This window comes from Protobothrops mucrosquamatus, unplaced genomic scaffold (assembly GCF_001527695.2).
Source record: "Protobothrops mucrosquamatus isolate PMUCROS unplaced genomic scaffold, P.Mucros_1.0 scaffold357, whole genome shotgun sequence".
In the NCBI taxonomy this organism is placed as follows: domain Eukaryota; kingdom Metazoa; phylum Chordata; class Lepidosauria; order Squamata; family Viperidae; genus Protobothrops; species Protobothrops mucrosquamatus.
Genome location: NW_015386692.1, coordinates 578,926 through 603,376, shown reverse-complemented (window position 1 = coordinate 603,376; position 24,451 = coordinate 578,926). Strand labels below are relative to the sequence as shown.

The 24,451-nt window shown below is 38.1% G+C and overlaps 1 protein-coding gene across 1 annotated transcript in view; it reads left to right on the top strand.

Moving 5' to 3' along the window:
* The first annotated feature begins 1,136 nt into the window (after positions 1-1,136).
* Positions 1,137-24,451, top strand: part of SLC16A10 (solute carrier family 16 member 10) — a 38,052-nt gene continuing 14,737 nt past the window's right edge. The window contains exons 1-3 of the mRNA XM_015815635.1: positions 1,137-1,530; positions 17,040-17,184; positions 19,073-19,505. Coding sequence (XP_015671121.1) covers positions 1,137-1,530; positions 17,040-17,184; positions 19,073-19,505 — 972 coding nt within the window. The remainder of the gene's footprint in view (positions 1,531-17,039; positions 17,185-19,072; positions 19,506-24,451) is intronic.

Below are 24,451 nucleotides of genomic sequence, written 5' to 3'. Positions count from 1 at the left end.
CCTTACCACATACCTCCCTTCGACCAGTCCGCTCCCACAGAGAGGGCCTCCTTAGGGTGCCGTCGGCCAGTCAATGCCGACTGGTGACCCCCAGGGGGAGAGCCTTCTCTGTGGCAGCTCCTGCCCTCTGGAATGACCTATGCCCCCCCCCACCTACGTACAACTGCGGACCTGCGCCTTTTTCGCCGAGCCCCGAAAACTCATCTATTTCGTGCGGCCAGCCTGGCGTAGTTTTAATTAGGTTTTAGTATAGGTTTTATATGGGGTATTTTAGAGCAGGCCTTTATTTATTTAATTTGATTTTAGAATAGATATTTATTGTGATTTTTATTATCGCCTGTTCACCGCCCTGAGTCCCGTAAGGGAGATAGGGCGGTATACAAATCTAAACAAACAAACAGACCCGTCGCAGAACGCGGGGGTCGAGCAGACCTCTCGCCTGCGGGCTTCAATGCTGCTCCTGCAGCAGAGAAGCAGCAGCAGCAGCAATCGCCGTTGTCACCACCCCACCCACCACCCCGTCCAATCGCCTCCCTCGGGTGGTCGTCATCTCCTCTGACTGATGGGCTGCTCGGCGCGCCCGGATAAAAACCTCACCACCACCACCACCACCCCCCCACTTTCTCCCGCTCTCGTCTTTCCTTAGCCACGCGCGCGCTCTGCGCTTTGTCCCGGTTTGCCCACTTCGTCGGCCTCAGGGAGAAAGGCGGGAACCTCCGCGCCCCCTTTTAGCCAATGAAGACGTTCGGAGCGTTGAGGGGGCCGAAGAAGGCGGGGCGCAGCAGAGCACCATCTCTGCTCCGAAGGCCACGCCTCCTCGTGGGCTGCTCCTTCGAAACCACCTGGAAGAGGCTCGCGGGAATGGAACCGCCTTAAGGGCTGGCTCGCTCGCTCGTGCGACAGGCGGATTAAAGGAAACCTATGCAAATTGAGCTCCGAGGGCTTGAGCGGTGTCACAAGAGCGCGGGGGGAACGTTCTCTTTCGCGTCCGCCCGCCCGCCCAAGTTCTGGATCGGGCTCCTCCGTTCTTGACGCGGGGCATGTTTGCAGTGCCTCGGCATTGCTAAGGAGCCAGGGGCGCCAAGCTGTGTAGCCCCAGGCCGCCTCGGCGCGGCGCTTGGCTTGGCTTCGCGGGCATGTCCCCCGTCAGCGAGGAGGTGGGAGAGGGGAGCGCCGTCCCCGCGCCCTCCCCTCCGGGAGAAAGTGAGGCGGTGGGCGAGGAGGAGCCGAGAAAGGAGAACGGAGAATGGTGCCCGCAGGAAGCCTCGCTCGCCTCCGGGACCGCAGAAGTTCCCCTGGTGCCTTCTGGGCTCGGGGCGGCGCAGGGTCCTCCCGAGAAGGCGGCGGAGCAGGGGCAGGCGCAGGAGACGGCCGAGCCGCCCGAAGGAGGCTGGGGCTGGTTTGTCATGCTGGCCTCCATGTGGTGCAACGGGACCGTCTTCGGGATCCAGAACTCGTGCGGGATCCTCTTCAAGTCCCTGCTGTCGGAATTCGGAGACCCCAACGACAAGCAGCTGATGTTCAGGACAGGTGAGAGGCAAGAGGGGACGCCTGGGGCTTCCCTTCCCAGCTGCCTTTAAAGCAGCGAGGCGAGGGGTCCCGGGATCCCCCAAAGACGTGTATGTATATGTGTGTGTGTGTGTATGGGGGGGAATATCCTGGAAATGGGCGTTCTTGAGCACAGCGGAAAGGCGACGAGAAGAAGGGACTGAGCAAGTTTTCCTCCAACTCGGGGATGAGGCTTGTAGTCCCCAACATCCGGAAAGCCCCAAGTTGGAGGAGAAGCCTGTGGTGGACTGCATGGCAGCTGGATACCCGCCTCCCAAGTGGGAGTGCTGCAGCTCCGGCTAACAGTGTGCTGCCAACCACATACACATTTGTGTGTATGCACAAATGCAAAACGTGCTTTGCAATTCAGCACGGAACATTTCTTTACCTTAAGGCACGCCGTTTTTAATTGTTTGCAAGAAAACCGTACTTCTGCCCCCCACCCCACCCGTGTAGTTCTCAGAATCAGCCTGCCTCAAAGATAAGGACATCTTTTATCTCCTTTTTTTTTAAGTAACATAAAACTCTGTATCTCTCCTATCTATACAGTCGTATGGTCTGGGGGGGGGGCAACTGTGAATGTTACTGGTTTTGTTTGGCATCCTGCCTAAAAACATTTTCTCGCTGGTATTGTCACCTTGAACTGCCCCCCCCCCGCTCTCTCTCTTTTTTTTTTAGTTTTTTTGTATAATGTAGTTGCAAGGAGGGATGCCAGTTGTGATCTGACAGTGGCGTGGGGAATTTCCTTTGTAAAAAAAAAATAGATCTCTTTTGCTTTTGTGTCACAGGTGGCATAAAGCATCAGCTTTGTGACCTGCAGCTCCCCCTCCCCTATCTAAAAGAATGGAGAAATTGCTCTTTTCACCTGTGTAAGGAAAGAAAAACATTATCCTGGAGGCAAGGATATCCTGGCAAATGCCACCTTGTGTTCTCTAAGGTTACCTGAATTCTACGTGGCTACTCTTAATTGTTAGTTGAGTAAAGCAAGAAGTATGACAGCTGATGAAGCACATACTAGCTACGCAGTATATCACTCTAGGTTGGCTAGGGTTTAGCCTAGTGTGTTGTGCAAACCCAGAAATTTGAGCTGAGTAAACCACTTAATCATATATTAGTGAGCCTGTAAATATCACCAGTACAACTCAGTAATCAAGGTGAAATAATAATTGCTGGGCAAACTTGTGAAATACAAATTTAAAACAACTGCATAGTCCTTAAAATCATGCAACTCTCACAGAAGTAACACTACAAGAAGGAAAAAAACTGTTAAGGCATGTGAACTTAAAATATATTTAAATTTAAAAATATAGATCTTTTTATTACTTACACCTTTATTTTAGTCTTTATTTTGTGGAAATAAAAAAACTGATAGAAATTACTAGAATGTAATTTAATTAGAAAAATGTGTTTATAATTCTTTTTGTAAATGACAGTGTTCCCCATCCAATTAATTTGAACTTAAAAATGATTTTAATTTGTTTAAAAATACAACATTCCAGATCTAGATATGCATAGTTATATGAATTTTCTAAGGAAAGTTTAGTGGCTAGTATTTATGACAATGTGTTTTTTCCTTCAGTAAAAAAGCTGAAATTATGTTGACCATCTGTTGATTTCGGTGTAGACTACAATTCTTTATCTGCTTGTTTAAGAGTTCCCATTGAACTCAACATTATATAGCAACAGCACTTTACAGCCCTCTCTAAGCGGTTTATAGAGTCGGCATTTTGCCCCCAACAATTTGGGTCCTCGTTTACTGACTCAAAAGGATGGAATCTTGAGCCAGTGAGAATCGAACTGCTGGCAGTCAGCAATACTGCAGTCTAACCACTGTGCTACCACAGTGCCTACATATTTCCAGATATGTGTAGGATTACATTGTTGGTAATTCACTGCACAGTACATTTTTGGAGGTTGCCACTCCATTGTACAATGCAAATCTAAGCATTATACAGATTCTTTACCCAATTGCCATTTGTCTGATTTGGGTTAATATTTCTGTACCTAAAACAAAATTAACTAATGCATTTATTTTAATTCCTGATAGCGCCTTTATCAGATTATTTTGAAAATCAGTTATTAGGGGAAACTGTTGTTGACACACTGTGCATGAGTTTGGTCAGACTCAAGGAGACAGTGGAGGATGGGGGGGGGCTGGTGTTCAGTGGTCCATGAGGTTGAGAAGAGTCAGACATGACATAGTGACTGAACAACAAGGTTGCATCTTCCTATTATGATTTCAATGTCTAGCTGAAACTGAGCATGAACTTCATGCAAAATACAGACTATATGATCCCCATTATTTTTGCCCACTGACGAGTAGTGGTAAACTTTAAATAATTGCTTTGACTCGGGCTCAAGGAATATTTCATTATTATGAAAGTATCTAAGAAAAGTATTCCCTGCTTAAGTAATTTGAAAAGTCTAATATGGCGGCTTAGCTTGGCATTAAATGTAGTAGAAATATAATGACATCATTACATCGTTGTTTCTTGTTGGAATATATTAATCTTTATTTTCAGAAGCAAGTTTTTCTGATGTTTTATGATATGTGTACATTGTGTAAATATATATTTACATTAATATAATCTGTCATCTTCTAGCTAGAATAAATTGCACCTTAGGACTGATACAAGTTGAATGAACATAGACAGCACCAAGCATGGGCTGAACATATTCAAATCTCTTGAAGGGATATCGAAAACTATCTTGTTACTCCATACAGCAATAGGGGAAGAGAATGTAGTTTAGTGTGCAGGAACTAGTCTAGGTAGTTATTAGGAGTCAACAGTGATTCAAAGGCGCAGATTAAAAAAAATAGGGGAGGAGGGGAAACAGTTGGTTTGTCGGGAACAAAGTCAAAAGATGTAAGGAGCAGAAGAGAAATGCCACCAAGCTTCCCTCATTTAAATATATTTATTGCTAAGGTTTTGAAGCTATTTTTATTATGATTCAATTTAAGAGGCTGCTTCAAATGCAGGACTAAGGCAAAAATAGACTAGATAGAATCTATTTCCTTTATATAGGACAGGGGTAGGCAACCTTGGCTCTTTTATGACTCGTGGACTTCAACTCTCAGAATTCCTGAGCCAGCTCAGGAATTCTGAGAGTTGAAATCCACGAGTCATAAAAGAGCCAAGGTTGCCTACCCCTGTACTAGGACAACTTGCCACAGCCACCTTGCTGCAGCCAACTCATCACAGCCAATGTGCTGCAGCCAACTTGTGGCCAACTTTCCGCGGGGCAACTCGCCCTGGCCAACTTGCCACAGGACACCTCGCTGCAGGACAAGAGTTACACAAGTATCAAAGAAATTGTAGAACAGAATCATTAAAGAAAGGATGCTAAAGGAGGGACAAAATGAAATGTGAATGACAAAAATTAAAATATTATTTTAGATAATTAAATTAAATTATTGAATTGTCCCGCATTGAGTTTTCTCGTGGTGAGCTGGCCGCAGTGAGTTGGCGGTGGCAAGTTGTCTCATTCCCTGGCAGTGCTGTTTAAACTCATCTGAATCTAACAAGTCTCTTTTTGCCTTCACAGCAGCGGTGGGGGATGGGTGTAAAGTTATATCTTTCTTATAATCAGAAAACATTCATACCGAGCATCTTTAGAACTATGCAGAAGAAAAGCTTAGAATAGTAAAAGCCGTTTGGAAAGAGGTGAAATAATTAGAATACTGCATATAGGAATAATTCCAGTGCTGGGTGTGAGGGACTATTACAAACATGTGGCAAATAAAAGGAGCAACTATGTTTTCTTCAGGCTTGTTTAAAATATGCATTCATTCAGCTTCTGATCCTTCTTGTGGCTCTCATCAAACAACAGCCTCTTTGTTAATTCTCTACCCCAAACCATTCATTTTCATATGTTTTCCAAAATAAGTTGCAGTAAGCTATATGAAATGTATTTGGGGGTCAGGTCCTTAGAGGATAGAGAAATCCTCTGGAATGCTGAAATGACCATCTGATGTAAACAAAAAGAAATTTACAGAATAAAATCTGCTTTAGATTACTTGAAGATACTATTAGCTTGTGGATAAAAGAGATGAATATAATAAAAATACTTGTTTTATTAGTGAATATTGAAGTGATTGTTGCTTTCAAACATGCATTGCAAAAATGCCTTGTTTAGTGACTGCTTTGTTTAGTGACCATTTGCAGTTACTATGGTGACGGAAGATCAACTCTTTCTGTGCTGGTTACTTGCTTTGAAACAGAAATGTTGGTGCATAAGGCTGCACAAACTTTGTGGTTTAAGGTTTTGTTATGGTGATCACTTTTTTGTTTTTAATTCCATAAATTACTTTTTTGTTTGCAGAGATAAATGAATCTGTAAGATTTTTTTTCCAGAGTCTACTTTTAAGTGCATGATGCTCTAGAGTCTTCAAAATTAAAGATAAATCATTTGTTTTTTAATCCTTTCAGGTAATTTGATAAATTTGTAATATTCATACAGACTTTCAATTCAACTGTCAAGAGCAACATTTAATGTGCCTCTTAGTGTGCTTTTTTCATTCTTTTTATTCTTATATAAATTACAAATCAGTATAATGCGATATGAGTCAGTTTGCTGTAGCAGTTAAGGCATCAGGCTAGAAACCGGGAGCCCATGAATTCTAGTCCCATCTTAGGTACAAAGCCCGCTAGGTGACCTTAAACCAGTCACTGGCAAACCACTTCTGGAGAATCTTGCCAAAAAAAAAAACCCTGCAAGGACTTCTCCAGGAAGTTTCAGAATCGGATATGATTTGAGTGGAAGAAAAAATAATGCATTATGTAACCCAGGCTAACACAGCTTTCAGAGGGGAAAGGGCCAGATTGCTACATGAAAAATGGGCTACAAAAGATGACCTGACGTGCCAATCAGCTTTCTGGCAGCTAGCAGCACAGTGGCAGCAATGGCGCTGATGGTGTCAATAAGATCTAGACTGAAGCCTTGCAGCCACTCAGTACTGTGTCTTTCAGGGTAGTGGTGACTGTGAAAAACTAGGTAGAAGATCCTTTGTGGAGGAGGCAACGTTTAGTGACCATGGATTTCAGAAGACACCAATGGGCTGCCCAAGACCTTATGTCAGACTTATGGGTGTGATGGAATCAATGAACCTGTTAGGGAAATGTTTGTTATGCTAAACCAAGCTTTGTCAAATTTCTTTTTAAATTAGTTTTACAAATGAATTTCTGATATAGCATGCAAGAGATTAGTGCCAAGCAACATGAAGTTTATCATTTTCTAATAATATGGCTATGGTGCAAAACTTGCATTTTATCCATTTAACAGTAGTAATAGACAGCCTACTTAATGAGATTGTTAGGCTCACTAACAGAAGAAGAAGGTACGTAGATTCCTAATAGTGCATTATTTTTCTTAAAGTTTATAAACCAGTCCTTTAATAAATTTGTTGTTGAACTGTTTAGATATCAGGCTAACTATTCTGGGATCATCTGGAATCATTTTTCTCCTATTTTTGAAGATTAAACCCTTTAGTCAGGCACTCTGAAGAATTACAGATAGCTATAGTACTTGCTAATTAATGTATTTATTAATACATTTTATGACATGAATTATTCAAAATATTTATATAAATAAAAATGTAAATGTTCGTTTGTTCAAAATCTTAAATCTCTGAAAGTTCTTCACCGATTGCTTTGAAATTTTGACAAAACGTTGCATTCGAATACGCACGTGTTTTTATATACCTACTATTATATAGATGTCATACCTGTGACAGGTAAAAACATGCTTTTTTTGAAAAACAGTGCCATCTGTTGGACGTAAAAGCAACACACTTCTTTTCCATTTAACCAGACTGAGCCACAGCAACGCGTGGCCGGCTACAGATAGTGTTATATAAAATTTCAGCTTTTAAAAATTAGATGTACCTATTAAAAGTGCTAGAGAGAAATACAGGCTGAAAGAAATATTAAAGATTTGCTACTTTGTTTTTCTAAGAACAAATTAAAAGAACATAAAAGATAAGCCTTAATCAATGTTAATTATTATGAGCAAAATGTAAAGTTATCTTCTATCAGACTTTACCAGATGTTACAAAACTGTTCAGCTTTAATGAAGTATCACTAGTTCATATTTTTTGGCATTTAAGTCTTATTTTAGTAACTGCTCAGCTTTTTTTCAGCTGCAAAGTTGAAAATAAACTCTTTGATTTACAAATAACATTCATGAAATATTGCCAAAAATTATATAAAGAAACAACTTTATATACAACATCTACAACTATTCTATATCAGTGTAGAATAGTGAAATCAAATTATGCAAAAACACTAAGAATGCTTAGTAAATGTTTTAAAAAAGTAACTGAGGAACAATATTTCACAAACTTTGCAATGAATACATTAACATTTGTATTTGTTCCACCTTGAAAATATCAATGGAGTAATATTAAATTGTGTGTTGTCTAGGTATAAGTATACAGCAATAGCTAAACAGATAGGATCCATGCATTTTATGTATTTCATAAAGGAAGTTTGGATCTTTTAGTGTTTCAAGGCTGATTTTCTTGGATAAATCAGTTATCATCCATTTCTGTATTCCCAAGAGGTCAGAATTGCAATGGAAGAAGTCAAAGGGCAATCTCTGTGAGGTTGTTTACATTTTCTCTGTGACTTGCTTGATACAATGAACTATATTTACTTTACAAAAATCTGTTCCTAATACTCATTTATGTGCAACATAATGTTGCTTTCCCCCTGCTTTTTTAAAAATAGATAATAGCTATGTTGTGTAGCAGAAAGCTAAATTAGATATTTTGGAGACAACTATACTGTATCTCTAAAAGACGGACTTGAGAGGATTTTGTCTGTATCTAGCTAGCCGAAGCTATCTTATTATCTGGCCTCTACTTTTATAGGCTGATCACACTTTGTAATATTCTTCATGTCAGTTTAAATAAAATCAAGGCAGTATAGTGGTGGTAGACTATGGCAGAGGAAACTGTTTTATTTTCACTTGACAGTAGAGCTCATGAGAGGTTTGGGGCTTTCCAGTTGTGTGGACTTTAGTATTTTAGCAATGACCATACTAAAGAATTCTGAGGAAGTCCTCAGACTGAAAGAGATTTTATCATGGAAGAGAATATTTGTAGCTCAGGGTTGTTGTAAACTGGCTGTTGTTTTCTGATTGTCTGAGTTGGTAGTTCCTTGATTGGGGTATTATTCACTGCTTGATTGTTAGTCTGGTATTAATCCTGGTTATCTGAGTATTGATTGGTGGCAAGGAGGTGTTTTGGTCTTTTTGTTTCCTTTTTAGCTTTTCGATAGTTTAATGTGGTTTATCTCTGTGTGTCTGTTGATGGCAGACTTCCAGGAATTTCCTTGCACTTTTCCACCAAATATGCCTTTTTTTTTCCATGAGGCAACTGGACTTTCTTGTTTTTCTTTGAAGATGTTTTGCTTCTCATCCAAGAAGCTTCTTCAGTTCTGACTGGATGGTCCATCCAGCACCATCCAGTCAGAGCTGAAGAAGCTTCTTGGATGACAAGTGAAACATCGTCAAAGAAAAACAAGAAAGTCCAGTTGCCTTGGGAAAAAAAAGCATCTTTGGGACAAGTATTACCTGGATGACTGAGAATCTCCATGGATGTTTAGCATTTTTGGACTTAACTTGATCTAGGATGCTCACAGTTTCCCAGTTGAAACTATAGTTAAGTTTGCCATGTATTGTACAATTAAGGAGTTTTCATCATGTCTTCTGATTGCTAGGTCAAGTTCATGGATGTCTTCTGCCTGTATGTGCTACATAGTGGCTGTTACAATTCTTGTACTGTATGTTGCAGTTGACTCCTGTAGGCGACATCTTGTGCTATTGGGTCTTTCAGCTTATTTAAGATGTTTTGGAGGGTTACAGTCTTATATGCTACAGTAATGCCATGTAGTTGTAATAGTCTGTTGGTTATTTCTCAGATTTTTTGATGTATGGCAGTGTTATCTTTTTCCTAGCTTGTGTTGGTTGTGCTTTAGTAGGTTGAGTATCAGACACTTATTTGATGAAGTTTTATGGGTATCCATTTTGTGGGAAGATGTTGTATAGGTGTTCGGTTTCCATTTCCTGATGTTCAGGCAGTGTGTTTGTGCTCATCTAAATAGAGTTCTTACACAGCTTCTCTTGTGGGAGATTAGATTGTTGTTTTGATAGTGAAGCACTTGGCTGCTGTGAGTGGTTTTACGATAAACTTGTGTTTCTAATTTGTCACCATTTCTTCTGCTGTTGAGGAATGTGCTACAAATTGCCAATCATTGTTCCTATAGGAGTAGATAGCCCCATCTTCTATTCTTTGCATTGTCCTGATCCAGAGTTTTCATACCCAGCATCTCCACTGGCCATCCATGTGACCTGGGTTCCCTCCATAAGCAGGATCTTTCCCCCCCCCCTTTTCTTCCATGCCCTTCGTTTGTTTCAGTTCTCCCTCATGTTTAATTTGCTCTTTAGCATTGGAACGAAAAGCTCCATAGTAACTGAACTCTGGACAAAAGTCCCCAGTGGTGTAACTGTGTATATTCTTGCCACCCCACTATGCTTCTCTTAGCTGAATGCAATCAATTCATTTTCATTAGAACTTTATTTCTGTGAGCCAATCAGCTCAGTTCATCACATCTTCTTAGGGAACAGGATGCTCAGGCAGGGTATGAACAAATTAGCAAAATCTGCTGCTTTCATGGCAGATACTAGGAAATTAACATGGCCGCTAAGATAAAACTGTTGCTGAAGAATTGGTACACAGCCTCTAAATCAAGATCTGCCCTCTTATTGGAATCCTTCAAAGATACTAAGCTATTCAGAGTCCCTGTTTTAGGGTTTTAGCTTTGTTAAACAAAAGCAAACAAAGTCCTTGACCAAGAGGTGTAGGGCTTCTGAATGTCAGTTTACAAGCTCGGCACTTTCTGCTGTTTCTTAGTGATAAAGGAGGGTAGGGGACTTCTCCATAAGGGATTAAGCCTTCAAGCTAGCAGAAAAACACTCTCTTCCACTATAAAGTGGGAACAGAAACAACATCATCACAGCTTCTCCGTGGGTGTAAGGTTAATAATTATTTTGTCAGTCTCACTCCATAAAATATTAGATTTGTGGCTTCCTGCAGTTGCAGCATAGAATTCACCCTTCCCTCCCTCATCAGGATTATTTCATCCCATCTGTGAGATGACTAAGCACGGTTTGGGCCACCAGAGCCCCCCTGAAGTAATAGCAGATTATGGGCTGGTTTGTCATTAGAATGGGAGTAGAAACAGAAGATTGAACCTCTTTCATTTTGTGTGATTTGTTTTGCAGACAAATTTGTTTAATTTTCATGGTGATGCTTAAACTCATTGGAATACTGTATATTAAAACAATAAAAACTCCTCAGGTTCAGCTGTATGGACATGTCCAAGTTGTTTTCTTGACAATAGTATAGAAATTATTTGCTATTGCCATTTTCTGAGATAGGATGATGATGATGATGATCATGATCATGATGATCATGATGATCATGATGGTGATCATGATTATCATTTCCAAGCATAGCACACAGCCTTGGAATTTTCTATTAGTCTACCCAAGGTTTCATCAGAGCCAAACTTATTTAGCTTTTTGAACAATGTTGCTTAATTTCTGCCACCTTGTAGTGACCATAGGAATACTGAAATTTGTGAACATTGCCATCCTTCCTTCATATAGAGCTTGCAACCATATTGTATTAGTTCTTTTTATACTGTACTAGGCTTCTATTAGATTCCTACCTTTTCCTACCAACATTCATTGAAATCTTTAAGAATGTAGTTAGAACATTTGTTCTCGCAGTAATCAATGCAATAGTAGTCTTCTGCTTACATTCCCTAGCAAGTGATATATAAAAGATTATGCCTGCATCGTACCTCTAATTTGTTTGTCTGGCTAACAAATTGCAGAAATGGATCTGGTGGCAAGATATTTTTAAATACCAAAGTGTGGGCTTTCATAAAGAGAGCCAGCCTGGTGTAGTGGTTGAGGTACCAAAGCTAGAAACCAAGAGACTGTGAGTTTTAGTCCAACTGGGCTAGTTATTCTTTCTTAGCCCTGGGAAGCAGGCAATGGGAATCCACCTCTGGAAAAAAAAATACCAAGGAAATCTTAGGAACTGATGGTCCTTGTAGCTATATTGTAAACTGTTGCTGTTAATTTGCTTGCTGAATTTTCTGATGCTTTAGGGTTTTAACAATGGGAGAAATTGCACTGCTTTTTTATTTTGGGTTTTTGTTTTTGTTTTGTCTTTAAAATCAGCAGGAAAAGATGAATGCAACCAGCATGAAACAATGAATGCGACCAGCTTGTCACATGGTAATCTGGGAAATTTGCCCATTTCTTAAATGGATGCAATATAGAAATGAAAATAACTCTGTCTGTTTCTGAACTACTCTATCTCTCTACCTATCTCTCTGCCTATCTACCTATCTCTCCCTGGATTCTTAAAGTGCATCATTATAGCTCCCTGACTTTTTGTACTGAAGATGGCCTAACACTCTGTTTTAAATGAAAAAGATTGCATTATGTTCAAGACAATTGAGCATTTCCTTTTAAAAAAATATTTATTTATACATCCATTCAGTTTCAAGCCCACCCAATTAACAACTGACTCCTTTAGCAACAGAAATATTGGGCTCAATTGTGATCATAAGTTGAGGACTACCCATGTACCGTATCTTTGCATGCAAAATTTTCTAAAAATTGCAACTAGTGGATGTGTTTGGTATTATCAAACAATATTGTATACAAGTACACCAGCTGCAGAGACCAACTTGGGCCCTTCAATTCTGTCATTCTGAACTGATTTCCCAGAACAATGTTCCTTCCAGGTGTTAAAGACCAGGTCTACAGATGAAGTTTCAGTTTAACTGAGTTATTGCTAAAAGCTTATGCCCAGGACTCTTTTCAACTAACAGTCAGCACTTGGTTATAATTTGATAACAATAACAGCGATCAAGGAGGGACTGGACTTAGTTTGAAACGATTCTAGGCTGATCCTTCTTTTTCCCTCTCTCCCTGGCTCTACAGTTCCAAACATGTTCAATTTGGAGGGTTTTGGTTTTGGTTTTTTTTTTTTTGTCTTTTGGGACCCTTCAGCAATGTGTTCCTCTGTTTTGCTGTGTTCTTTTCAGCTACTTAGTTTATTGTGTTTATTATACTAAGGATATAAGAAGGATAATGTAAAGCTTGAACAAATACAAAAAGGGACATCCAAAATAATAAGGGCGCTAAAATGGCTTCTATACAAAAAATGATATTGGAGAAGGTAACGGGGAGGGCCGAGTCAAAATGTAGAAAATCATGTGAAGATACTGCCTGCTTGTTTGTCTATGAGCTTGTTTGTTTGCTTAGAGACATTTCATTCATCATCATTGTGAGTATGAGGTTTGCTGTTTGCATATATAAAGGTGGCTTGCCCTCCCAGGTTTAATGGAATATGGTTTCTTCCTTAATGGTTCTTGATTATTGTATTGTTTTCTACCTGACTGGTGTCTAAAACACCATGTATGGCACAAGTAACATTGATATAGATTTTTTTTCACCCTCTCTAAAAAGGGGAAATTGTACAGCCTGATTAAAATGGAATCCAAGCGTGTGGTATATTCCCTGCCTGCAGCAAGAAACAAGATCTTTTAGAAAAGGAAAGAACTTGGTAAACTTGTATAATATAAGCAGAATGTTTGCTATGAACATTTGGTTCATTCTTCAAGAATGTGGTTGAACAGATCTGTCTCAATTTGGACACCTACATTACAGAAGGGCTACTTGATGTAACTGCTTAACATTTTAAGGAAGAGAAGAGTTTGTACTTTAACACCTTAATTCCTTCGACAACCATTATGATATTAATTTTGAAATAAAGATAATGTTAAAGGTTGGGGTTAAAAACCACTGCTTGATTAACTGATTGACTGACTGATTGATTGACTGATTGAATTATAGTTACCTTTTCTCCTGAGAGCTCAAATCATTTTAAGGGAATAGGGTGTGAGTTGTTTCCCTTACTTTAGATCCAAAACAGCCCTGTGAGATAAATTTACAGTGACCATATTTTCTTGGAAAAAATAAATACAGTGAACAGTATACAGTGGTAACAGTTAATTCTTGTGCAGAAGGCAATGGAATTTACTTATTAATTCTTGTGCAGAACTTAGCTATACCAGTGGGCATGGTGTTGCTATACCCTTTATGATAGCTTTTCCAGACTTCACAGCCAGCATAATCAAAATTATGGGAGGGCTACTTTCTGGTATACAGGCTCTGTTGAAAAAGCAGACTACTCAATCTCTTTCAGAAAAAAAAATGAATAGGTAGCATAATAAAAGATATTATATTCTTTTAAGTAGGCGAAGGCCCCACCCGTAAATGCTCAATTCCATTTTGCCTTTAGTCTTAAAAAGTGTGAAACAGGTAGCTCTCCTTAATGATGGTAATTGGGACCAGACTTTCTATCGGTAAGTGACTTAGTCGTAAAGTACAATGTTACGTGACTGTGCCACTTAGTAATGATAGTTCTGGCAGTCCATGGTTGCCATTGTTAAGTGAATTACCATTCACGTGTTAAGCAAGGACTTCACTTGACTGTGATTTCTGACTTCCTGCCAACTTCCTCATCAACTTTGTGGAAAGTTGAAAATTGCGATTATGTGACTGCAGAATGCTGCAGAAGTTGGAAATATGGTTCAGTTGCTGAGCACTCAAATCATGATAACATGACTGCAGGAGCTCTATGTTAGCCAGAATTTGGGGAAGTGTTTGTAAGTACTACTTGCTCAATGCTGTCATAAGTTTGAATAGTCACTGAATAACTGCTAACTGAAGACCACCAGTATAATTATGAAAGACCTCATATTTTTGTGATTCTAAGGTGCCAAATATTTACCTCTTTTACACCATCCATTTTCTCTAAATTACTTTTTACATTTGAGTCTAATGAGGTTTAGAATCTTAATGGTTTAAAAGTGTACCCTTGGAATGCAGTCTATTAATTGAGTTTTCTGTAGTTCATGGGGATTGATTGTTAAAATTTATAAACAGCATCATTCCAGAGTTTCGGCTCATTAGCATACAGCTGGATGTGAGGGACAGAGCCCTGCTTCCCTTCTATTGATAGCTGTGGAAGAATAGTAATCTGGAAGACAGCAGTTGGGAGGCAACTGGATGGGTGGTGTAGGTTTTTTTTTTTTTTTGTTAACCCTTTTTAAGTTCCCAAAGCATAGTTATTTTGCATTTAAAATCCACTGTCCCCACAAAACTTTTTTATAAAAATTAAGAGTGTTTGGCTCTACCCACAGTGACTTCATTGTATAACCCCTTGGAGCTGAAACTATTTGCAATGAGTTATTCAGCCCTGGCTTCAAAAAAAACTGTCCATCTGTCCCCAACCTTTTGGGCACCAGGGACCAGTTCCATGGAGAGAGGTTTTTCTGTGGACCGGAAGGGGTGTGGTTTTGTATGCTGCCTGCATCCCGTGGATGGGGCTTTGTTTCTGTGGACCGGTTGCTGGCATGCCGCAGCCCAGTACTGATCCACGGACCGGAGGTTGGGGACCCCTGCTCTAAAACAGCTGAATCTTAATACCACTGCAGAACATTGATAAGGATGACGGACCAGCTGTTCCAAAGTAGAAGATCTACCATAGATAAGATTTGCCTGTGGGTCTTTGAAGATGATCCGATGGGCAGATTCCATTTGGAGCAGGCAAGTCTTGCAGATATGCATGTTGAAAGCCATAAAAGGTTTTAAAACTCATTACCATGCTCTTGAATTACAGTTAATTCAGTAACTATAATCAACATTAGTTGATAAAGATTATCTCTAAAGTTTTACTAAGTATTTAATAAGTATTTTCTCTTTCAAAAAAGGTGTAAAGAATTCTGTTTGGTTTGTAAATAATTACTTCATCATCCATAGTTTTAACCTAATTTTGCAACGTGAGTTCAGATATAATATATTGGAATGGATTGCGAATTTCAGCTCAGCTCACACAGTCTTTTTTATAAAGTACAAGTAGTCCTTGCTTATTGACAATTTGTTCAGCAACCATTCAAAGGTACATTTGCACTGAAAAAGAAATTTATGACTAGTCCTTGAATTTACGGCTGTCACAGTGTACCCGTGGTCAAGGATCACCATTTGTGATCTTCACAGCTTGCTTCCAACAAGCAAAGTCAATGGGAAAGCTAACAGAAGTCTCAGATTGTGGTCACATTATTTCATTCTTACTGAGGTGATTTGCTTAACGGTAGCAGCTGGAACTAACATCATAAGCTGGGTATCACATAATATTTTACATTATGACTGCATTGCTTAGTGACAGGATTACTGTAGGAGATTAGCAGACTGAGCCTGAGAGCGGGGTCAAAGGTGCCGTCAATTTGGAGTTGTTATATTCTCACAATAGACCAATGACCCTGTGAATTCCATTGACCCTTATCTAGTGCCAATTGGTTTGACAGTTAGTAGATCAGATTCTTGTGTGTCGGTAATATGTAATGAACTTTTAATGCTTTGAACTCAACTCCTATTCCTGATTACTTGCACCTAACAATTGCTGGTCCCAACTGCAATCAGTAAGTGAGAAATACTTGTAGTTCTAATCTGTAAAATGCAAAACTATATGATTTCTAATCAACTTCTAGTAAAATCACATTAAACCTCTTTTTCATGTAAGTTATATTTCCTACGGTCATTCAATTTGCACAATCAGGAAATAAGTTCTATATGTCGGTCTTTGTGTGTGTGTATGTGTGAGTGTGTGTGTATTGTGTATGAAACATTATTGTGTGTGAAGGAAAAATATGAAAAGCATTTATCTCTTACAGATTAATTAAACAAGAAGCATCTTGTTAAGATATTTTAATATCAAGTTATAATTATTTATAAAAACAATTAAATCAGCAATAAAAACTTCTATAAATAGTTCTGCTAAACATGCAGTCTCAATTTCTAAATTATCCTCCAGAAGAGTCTCTGAGAAGTACAATGCCTATTGATATATGGACAGAAAAGATATTCAGATTATTGTAATTGATTAAGGATCTTTCCAATCTCTGCAGTATCAGTCTTTGTGAAAGTAGGAAAATTATACAATATCCATTTTTATTCTCAAGAAATTATTTCTGTCTTTTCAAAATCTCATTAAAAAAAGATATGGAAAACAAATACTTTCAAATGGTGGTTTATCTGTATACTTACTTATGCATGTAGAATAATTTATATATCTCCTACTTCCAAGTGCTTCAGAGTGCTTTTCAATACATTTTTATAGTATAGCTTTATAAGTATTCTCAAATTTATATAAAACATGTCTATACCAGTTCCTATCTTTTAAAACGTTAAACTTCAAGTCCGCTTGAGGTTTTCCCAAATGCAAATTAATATTCGCCTGCCAGATTTTGTTCCATGCTACCTGAAAACCGGAATAAACATTACACTGCATATTCTCAAACCTGCCATGCTAAATATATTCTAATTTTTAATCTTTTCTACAGCATTGGTGAATTCTTTGTCGATGGGGATGATTTTCTTCTGTTCTCCCATTGTCAGTGTATTTACCAACATGTTTGGTTGTCGAAAAGTAGCTGTAGTAGGAGCAGCTGTGGCTTTCGTTGGGCTCCTTTCAAGCTCCTTTGTACGGTAAGAATAGTAATTTTCACTGACTTTTCGAAATGCAACTGGCCTCTAGCAGTATATTTGGGGCATCACCTTGAGAACTGTAATATTTCTTCTGCTGCACCTCCCACCTTCCTATCATTAGATGATGATCTTAAGGGTGCTGTTGGGTTCTAAAGTGTTAGGATAATACTTCAAATATGACATTTTGACTAAAATTGTGTCATATTTAAAGTATTATCCTAGCACTTTAGAACCCAACAGCACTCTTAAGATCACAACCTGTTCTGGCTGCCTTTTTGTCATCAAACATGATTTAAGCAGCCATTTCTGAGGTAAAGTGGGCCTCTGTGTAAATGAACCTTTTCCCATGTTGCTCCATGTTATTTTTGTATTAAAAGTGAGGAAACATCTTACTGCAGGGATTATTGTATATTCAAGAAAATTGTGAGATTTTTGCATGGACTGCTCTTACTGCCTATTTGTCAATGCTTTGAGGCAAACAGATTCCACACAGATCACAGGAACTCTGCTTTATGGGTGTAGTGTATAAGAGCAGAATCTTGAAAGCTTGACAGTTTCTCTCTTTCTCCCCTGAACCTCATGCTTAAGCAAATCAAAGCCAGGCAGTCTTCAGTTTCTTTGTCACACTTTCTTCTCTTTTAGGACTAAGTTGATGCTTATGTAACTGCCCTTGCTTTCCTTCTTCAAGGTTACCTCCATATGTCTCTACACCATTCGTTCAAGACAAAATCATTCAGATCTTCCTTTTCAAATTTGAAAAGATTGTTCAGAGTAATTTGTAAAATGGCATAGGATTGCAAAATTGTGTACAGTATTGGGAATAATCTATTTTGCATCCCTGCATCATTAATGGCGCATCTAGTAACACTTTATATCCCATCTGAATGCTTAGTAGAGGTATTTTCTCGTATCTATTTAGTTAATCACTTCTGGAAATGCAGTGATTGTGTGGCTTTGCTTTCAGCTTCATTTACCAGTTCCAGTAGCTGGAAATGGTTTCTATTCATGAGTTTCAATCATGCTGTGAAGCTTCCCTTGACACTTCCAGTAAGCTAATGAAATTTTCAGAAGATGCTTTTTTTATATGGCCACAGAAGAGATAAACAGTACATTTATCAAATGATACAGATTGATTTCAAAAATGGGATATGCATAAGATGATCCATTGAGGTGCAAGAAAGAATAGAATGTCTATATTTATCTCATCCTTTTAAAATATATATTTTGGGCGTATGTTTTATAATGTGCATAATATATTACAATATTACTGCATGGATGTAATTTATAAATAAATAATATATCTAGTGAGGATGCTCATTTTTTTTAACTTATAAGTGTATGCAATCAAAAGTTTGGAGACTGCAAACTTGAAAGATAAAAATAAAATTCAGTTTGATTTAATCTTCATAAATTAGAAAAATTGGATGAAAATAACAAAATAAAATATAGCATACACTTTGTTAGTGTTCTTCTCTTAGGAAATAGGAGCCAAATGATCTAGTATATGATGGCAATAGAACCTGAATATGAATCAGCAGTGTGATATGACTGCAGAAAAGGTCAAATGTACTTTTAGGCTGTAACAGAATTATAATTTCCATATCACAAGAAATATTTTTCTTCATTATGCAAACCATGTGGAAAACATAGAGTCAGAAAATATATTTAATGTATAATTAATGTTGGTTTGAACTATGCAAAGTTATATTTTGGGGATAAAAATGTAAACATTGTGGAAATATAGCTTTCTAGATATGACTTATAAACTAAATTATCTTTGATTTTCTAACAATATCCAAAAGTCAATATAAAACAACATTGAAAGATAAAAATAAAAAAGGAAAATATGCAGAAGACCACAGTTAACCCTGTTCTCTGTTTGTTGTAGTTCACTTGGACCTCTGTATTTCACCTATGGAATCTTGTTTGGCTGCGGCTGTTCATTTACCTATCAGCCATCCCTGGTCATTTTGGGACATTATTTCAAGAAGCGTCTGGGACTGGTGAATGGCATTGTTACGGCTGGGAGTAGTTTGTTCACTATAACACTGCCTTTTCTTTTAAATAAACTGGTCAATTCTGTTGGCCTCTCTGGGACTTTTCAAATCCTATGCATTTTTGTGTTTATTCTTTTCCTGGCTGGCTTTACTTACAAACCTCTCATGCCTAGTACCAAACAAAGTGAAAAAGGGAAGAAGTTCAAATTACCTCCAGCAAAAGAAGTGTGCAATTTTTCCATTTTCAAAATTTTGAGTTATAGAATCTGGGCTCTGGGGATTCCAGCTGCTTTATTTGGATATTTCATACCCTATGTTCATCTAGTAAGTATTCGTACTTCTTTTTGTTTTTATATTTTATTGCTTACATGAGTGAATATAATCAACTTTATGTTAAAATATTTAGATTTTTTTAAAAAAATTTTTTTAACAAAAGAGCAGTTAAGATTTTTTCATTTCCTTCACTTTATTTAATTTGTGTAAAAAGCTATATTAAGCTGGGGTACGGGTTCAGACAATTATTTTCAGAGCATAATCTTGGCATCAGACCTAAGACATAAGCTGAGATATGAATGAAAAAGTTGCTGGCCCAAAACACCATCTTTGGGGATTACTGTTAAACTAGGAAATCTTCAGTCAGCCATTATTTCTTTTTTTTAATCTGTTAGGTTTCATAGTTTGAAGTCTATTTAAGATACTAATTTATGCTACAGCTACGGTAATATTTTTTTTGAGTAAATAAAAATCTAATTAATTAATCCATTATGTATGTGTGCTATGAAAAGAGCAAATGAACCTGGGGCAAAATATCTTGATCTGTTTAATTGAGATACAGTCGTGTGAATTTATTTATTAGATTTACATGCGGTTCATCTTGTCTAAGATAGAATTAGGATATTATATAAGAAATGATAAACTTAACAAATCTTTAGGACAACTCTAACATGTGGACAGCAAGAATGGATTTGTTCTCTGTCTGAACCTAGGACAAAATTTAGTAAGGCAAAGAAAACTTATAGTTGGGTGATAAAATGATATAAGTTCATGTTTCTTACTTAAAATGTTAATTCACATTTCATTTTAAAATAACTTTTCTTACATCCTTAGATCTTGTACAGTTTTTCTGAAACTGATTCAAATTAATGAATTTACAGTTCTGAAACAATTGCTTTTTTTAATAGAAAAAGTATTGTGCCCTTTTCATTTCTGCTTTATATTAGGAAAATATTTTTGGTGATCACTTTCAAAATTTCTAGTTTTCTGGCTGCATGTTACGTGAGAAGGGAAATTTATATCTGTGCCTGCCTATGTAGAACAATAGAACTGGAAGTGTATAATTATAATTGTAACTACACATATTTTAATATTTGGGCAGTTCTTCTTTATTGCCCTCTTGTTTTCTATTACACTTCTTGTTCCATATCTTTTTACTGTACTGTATTCAGTTTTTCTTTGCTGTGTTAGCTTCCCCTTTTTCCCCATTCACATCACCTTGGGTAAGTTAGACCAGGGCTTTTCAACCAATGGTACGGGTACCACCTGTGGTACATTGGCACCTGGCAGGTGGTACGCGACCATCCTAGAAAAGTGGTAGCGGGGGAGAGGAATGAGCTGAACCAGTGGCAGTACTGCACAAGCCTGAGCAAGAGATGGCTGGAGCTGCAGGGCTGTCAGGGCTCAGCAGAAGCGCCAGGATCAGCATTTTTTCGGGGCTGTCGGCACAGTGGAAGCACCAGGATCAGCACCAGGCTCCAACTGGAGCTTGGCGCTGATCCTGGCGCTTCTGCTGAGCCCAGAAGAAGCGCCAATCAGCTGGAATGTTGCAGCATCTCCAGGGTCTTGTGATTTACATTCAGATGCTTGGCAACTGATTCATATTTATGACAGTCACAGTGTCCCAGGGTCATATGAAATGACCAAAACCTGCTGCAACCACCCAGCAGACGGGGGGAATAAAAATCAAACACCCTCCACCCCAACCCTACTGTCAATCCTCAACAGAAATGTTCACAACAATGAAAACCTCAGACAGGAGGAAGAGTGTCGCCAGGCGAGCAGGCAGGTGTCTTGCTTGGCTGTAGCTTGGAGGGCACTTTTTCAGTGCCGTTGTAACTTCGGACAGTCACTAAGCGAACTGTTGTAAGTCGAGGACTACCTGTACTTTATCACTTTTTTCCTTTTTTTGGGGGGGGTCATCAAGTTTTTGACACCTTGCTAGGCGACTGGTGGTACTCGGATGTTGCCATATCCTAAAAGTGGTACAATGGGTGAAAAAGTTGAAAAGCCCTGAGTTAGAGGAAGGAAAAGGAATCCATTAGGCCACCTCTATTGTTGTATTCTCTAGACAGTAAATACTGATGAAAACAAAGATAGAGAGCAGGACATCTAACCCCTTCTCAGTTTAGGATGTTTTCATGCTTGACAAAAAATGTGGAAGCCTTGAGATTTTAATCGATACTTTTAAAGCCTGGGAAATGTGATAACTGTAGTCCAATCTTATTGACATTATAGTAGTCCTCAATTGAGAACCATTCATTTGGCGACCGTTCAAAGTTACAAGACTGAAAAATGTGTCCTATGACCATTTTTCACACTTACGACCATTGCAGCACCCCCATGGTCATGTGATCAAAATTTGGGCGCTTGGCAACTGGTTCACATTTATGACAGTTGCAGTGTTCTGGGGTCATGTGATCACCTTTTGTGAACTTCTCACAAGCAAACCCAATGGGGAAGCCAGATTCACTTAAGAACTGTGCTACTAACTTAAATGGCAGTGATTCACTTAACAACTGTGGCAAGAAAGGCCATAAAATGGGGCAAACCTAACAAACTTTTTTGCTTAGTAACAGAAATTTTGATCTCAGTTGTGGTCTCAAGTCAAGGACTACCTGTACTTTTTCAGAGAACTTGTTTGGTGATTTGTGAAGCCAAGAAATTTGAGGTAGAGAAACTTGATGCTGAATAATTAGCTATTAGAATTGCTTGAACAATATAAGTTTGCATCTGGTCACAAAAAGGGAGTTTCTTGATTTCAGAGTCCTGGCCTTTGAATATTTTTTCCATTTGTTTTCTTGTTCTGTGCAGGCAATAACTGAGGTTTTTTCTCTTCGTGTACAACCATGCATTATTTTTTTTAAGATTATGCTGACCTAGTTGACGGAAGAAGTGAATTTGGGAATAATTGTTCTATGTGTATCTCCTTGGATCCCCTTGAAGCAACTTTGTTTAGGGTACAGCCAGGGGAATAATTCTGAGCTGAGGGCAGGGATATGGATATCTCTCAGACATTTTGTGAACATGACATGAAATCTCTATGTTGGAAAAATTGGTGCAACAACATATATAACAGGAGGCACTGGAACCAGGCACAAATTCAGAATAAGGGTAGCTGATATTTTTTAAATTTGACTCTGAAGAGGCCAAGTCAAGATTGACAAGATTGGTTAGTCAAATTAAAGTTTTAATAAATTAATTTTGAAACTGAAAATTTTCAATGGCTGCCACAGAGGAGGCTCAAAAAACAGCAACCAGAAATTCAACTACAAAATCTGAGAGTCAGTATGGTGTAGTAATAAAGCTGTTGTGCTAGGATTGTGCAGGCCAGGTTCATCCACTCTCATCCATGGAAGGATATGGGATGACTTTGACAGTCTCTCTAAACTCAACTTATCTCATAGGGATGTGGGGATAAAATGAAGGTAGATTCCCTGTACTGTAATCTGTCTTGTGTAATAGTTAAGGTGCTGCACTAGAAACCAGGAAACCAAGCTTCCAGTTGTCTATAGCATTATATAGACCACCCTGTATTGTACAAAATAACTAAAGCCATGGTGGATGGGTAATAACTGTAGCGTCTGAAAGATACAACTTGAATTAAGGTGGTCTGATTTTATAAATGGGGCAGATGAATCCATGCAGGGAAGTAAAAGTGTAATTATAACTAAAAGGGCTAAATTTTATGTCGGATGTATAACATACAAGTTATAGGTATGTGTGAAAGTGGGAATCAACAAACTGATGCATGTTACATTTCAGTGAATGGAAGAAAAAGTGATGAGTTTGGGGAAGAAATAGTGATGAGTTTGGGGAAGGAAAAGTGATGAGTTTGGGGAAACATTCTGAATGGATGCAATCTAGCAAAAATTAGCAATTTTTTTAGCAAAATTAGCAAAAATTAGTGAAAAATTATTCTGTAGATTACATGAATGAATGGGTGGAAATGAGACAGGAGAGTACAGAAAAGGCAATTGGGCCATTCAGAAGAGAAATATAAACACTGATATAATGTAATGGGAATAGAAGTACTTAAGTGTAGAGATAGGGTTGAGAATTAATATTGAATGAATATGAATTAAATGCAAACATAAATGGCAAGTATAAAAGTACATTTGTGGTTTGGTCATAGAGAACAAATGAATCAGGATTAAATTGCAAATGCAATATAAGGGAAAAATGTATGGATGAAGAAGAGAAAGACCAAATCAGCTCCTCAAAAACAAACAAACAAATAAACAAAAAACAAAAAACACGGAGGGAAATAAGTTTAAAGAACAAAAGGCAACATATAATTCAGTCTGTGATGTGGTGGAAATAAGGATGGTTGTGAAGATAGACAGTGTATAGTGAATGATATTGGTATAAAGGAGATTTAGTTGCATTTTTTCTTATATCTCATGATTAATTCATTTAAATTATCTTAACCTGTGCTCTCAAAGAGAGAGAATGTAATATGTGGATAGATTTTCTACATTGGGCTGCAGCTTTCAATTTGTTTATTAGGTGTTAGAGAGAGAGCTTTTTGATAAAATGTGATATAATGTATGATATGATACTAACATACCAGTGCCTATTTAATTCTTTACAATAAAAATGTCATTTCATATAATTGCACTAAGGCTCATTCAGATTGGAAAATACAACTAGAATTACCTAATTCTAGTTGATTTTTTGGAGGAATGTATTTTTGTAAAGCAGACTTTGCCCACTTATTTTCTTTCTTCTATTTTTGAAAATATAATTTTATTGAAAATTGTAAACACAAGAATAAAACTAATGCAAACTATAATAGAGCCAACAAGAATCATCTTCTTTCTTCTAGATGTCCCGATGAAAATAGCAGTTCAGAGCTATCATTTTTGGATGGAATAAGGTCAGAAAAGCCTGGTATAGTCTCATCTTAATCTCTACAGATTGGAGTTTCAGTTACTTCTTGATAGATAATAATGAACACTTTTTTTCTTAATAATGAATCTAAACTTCCGCTGTTC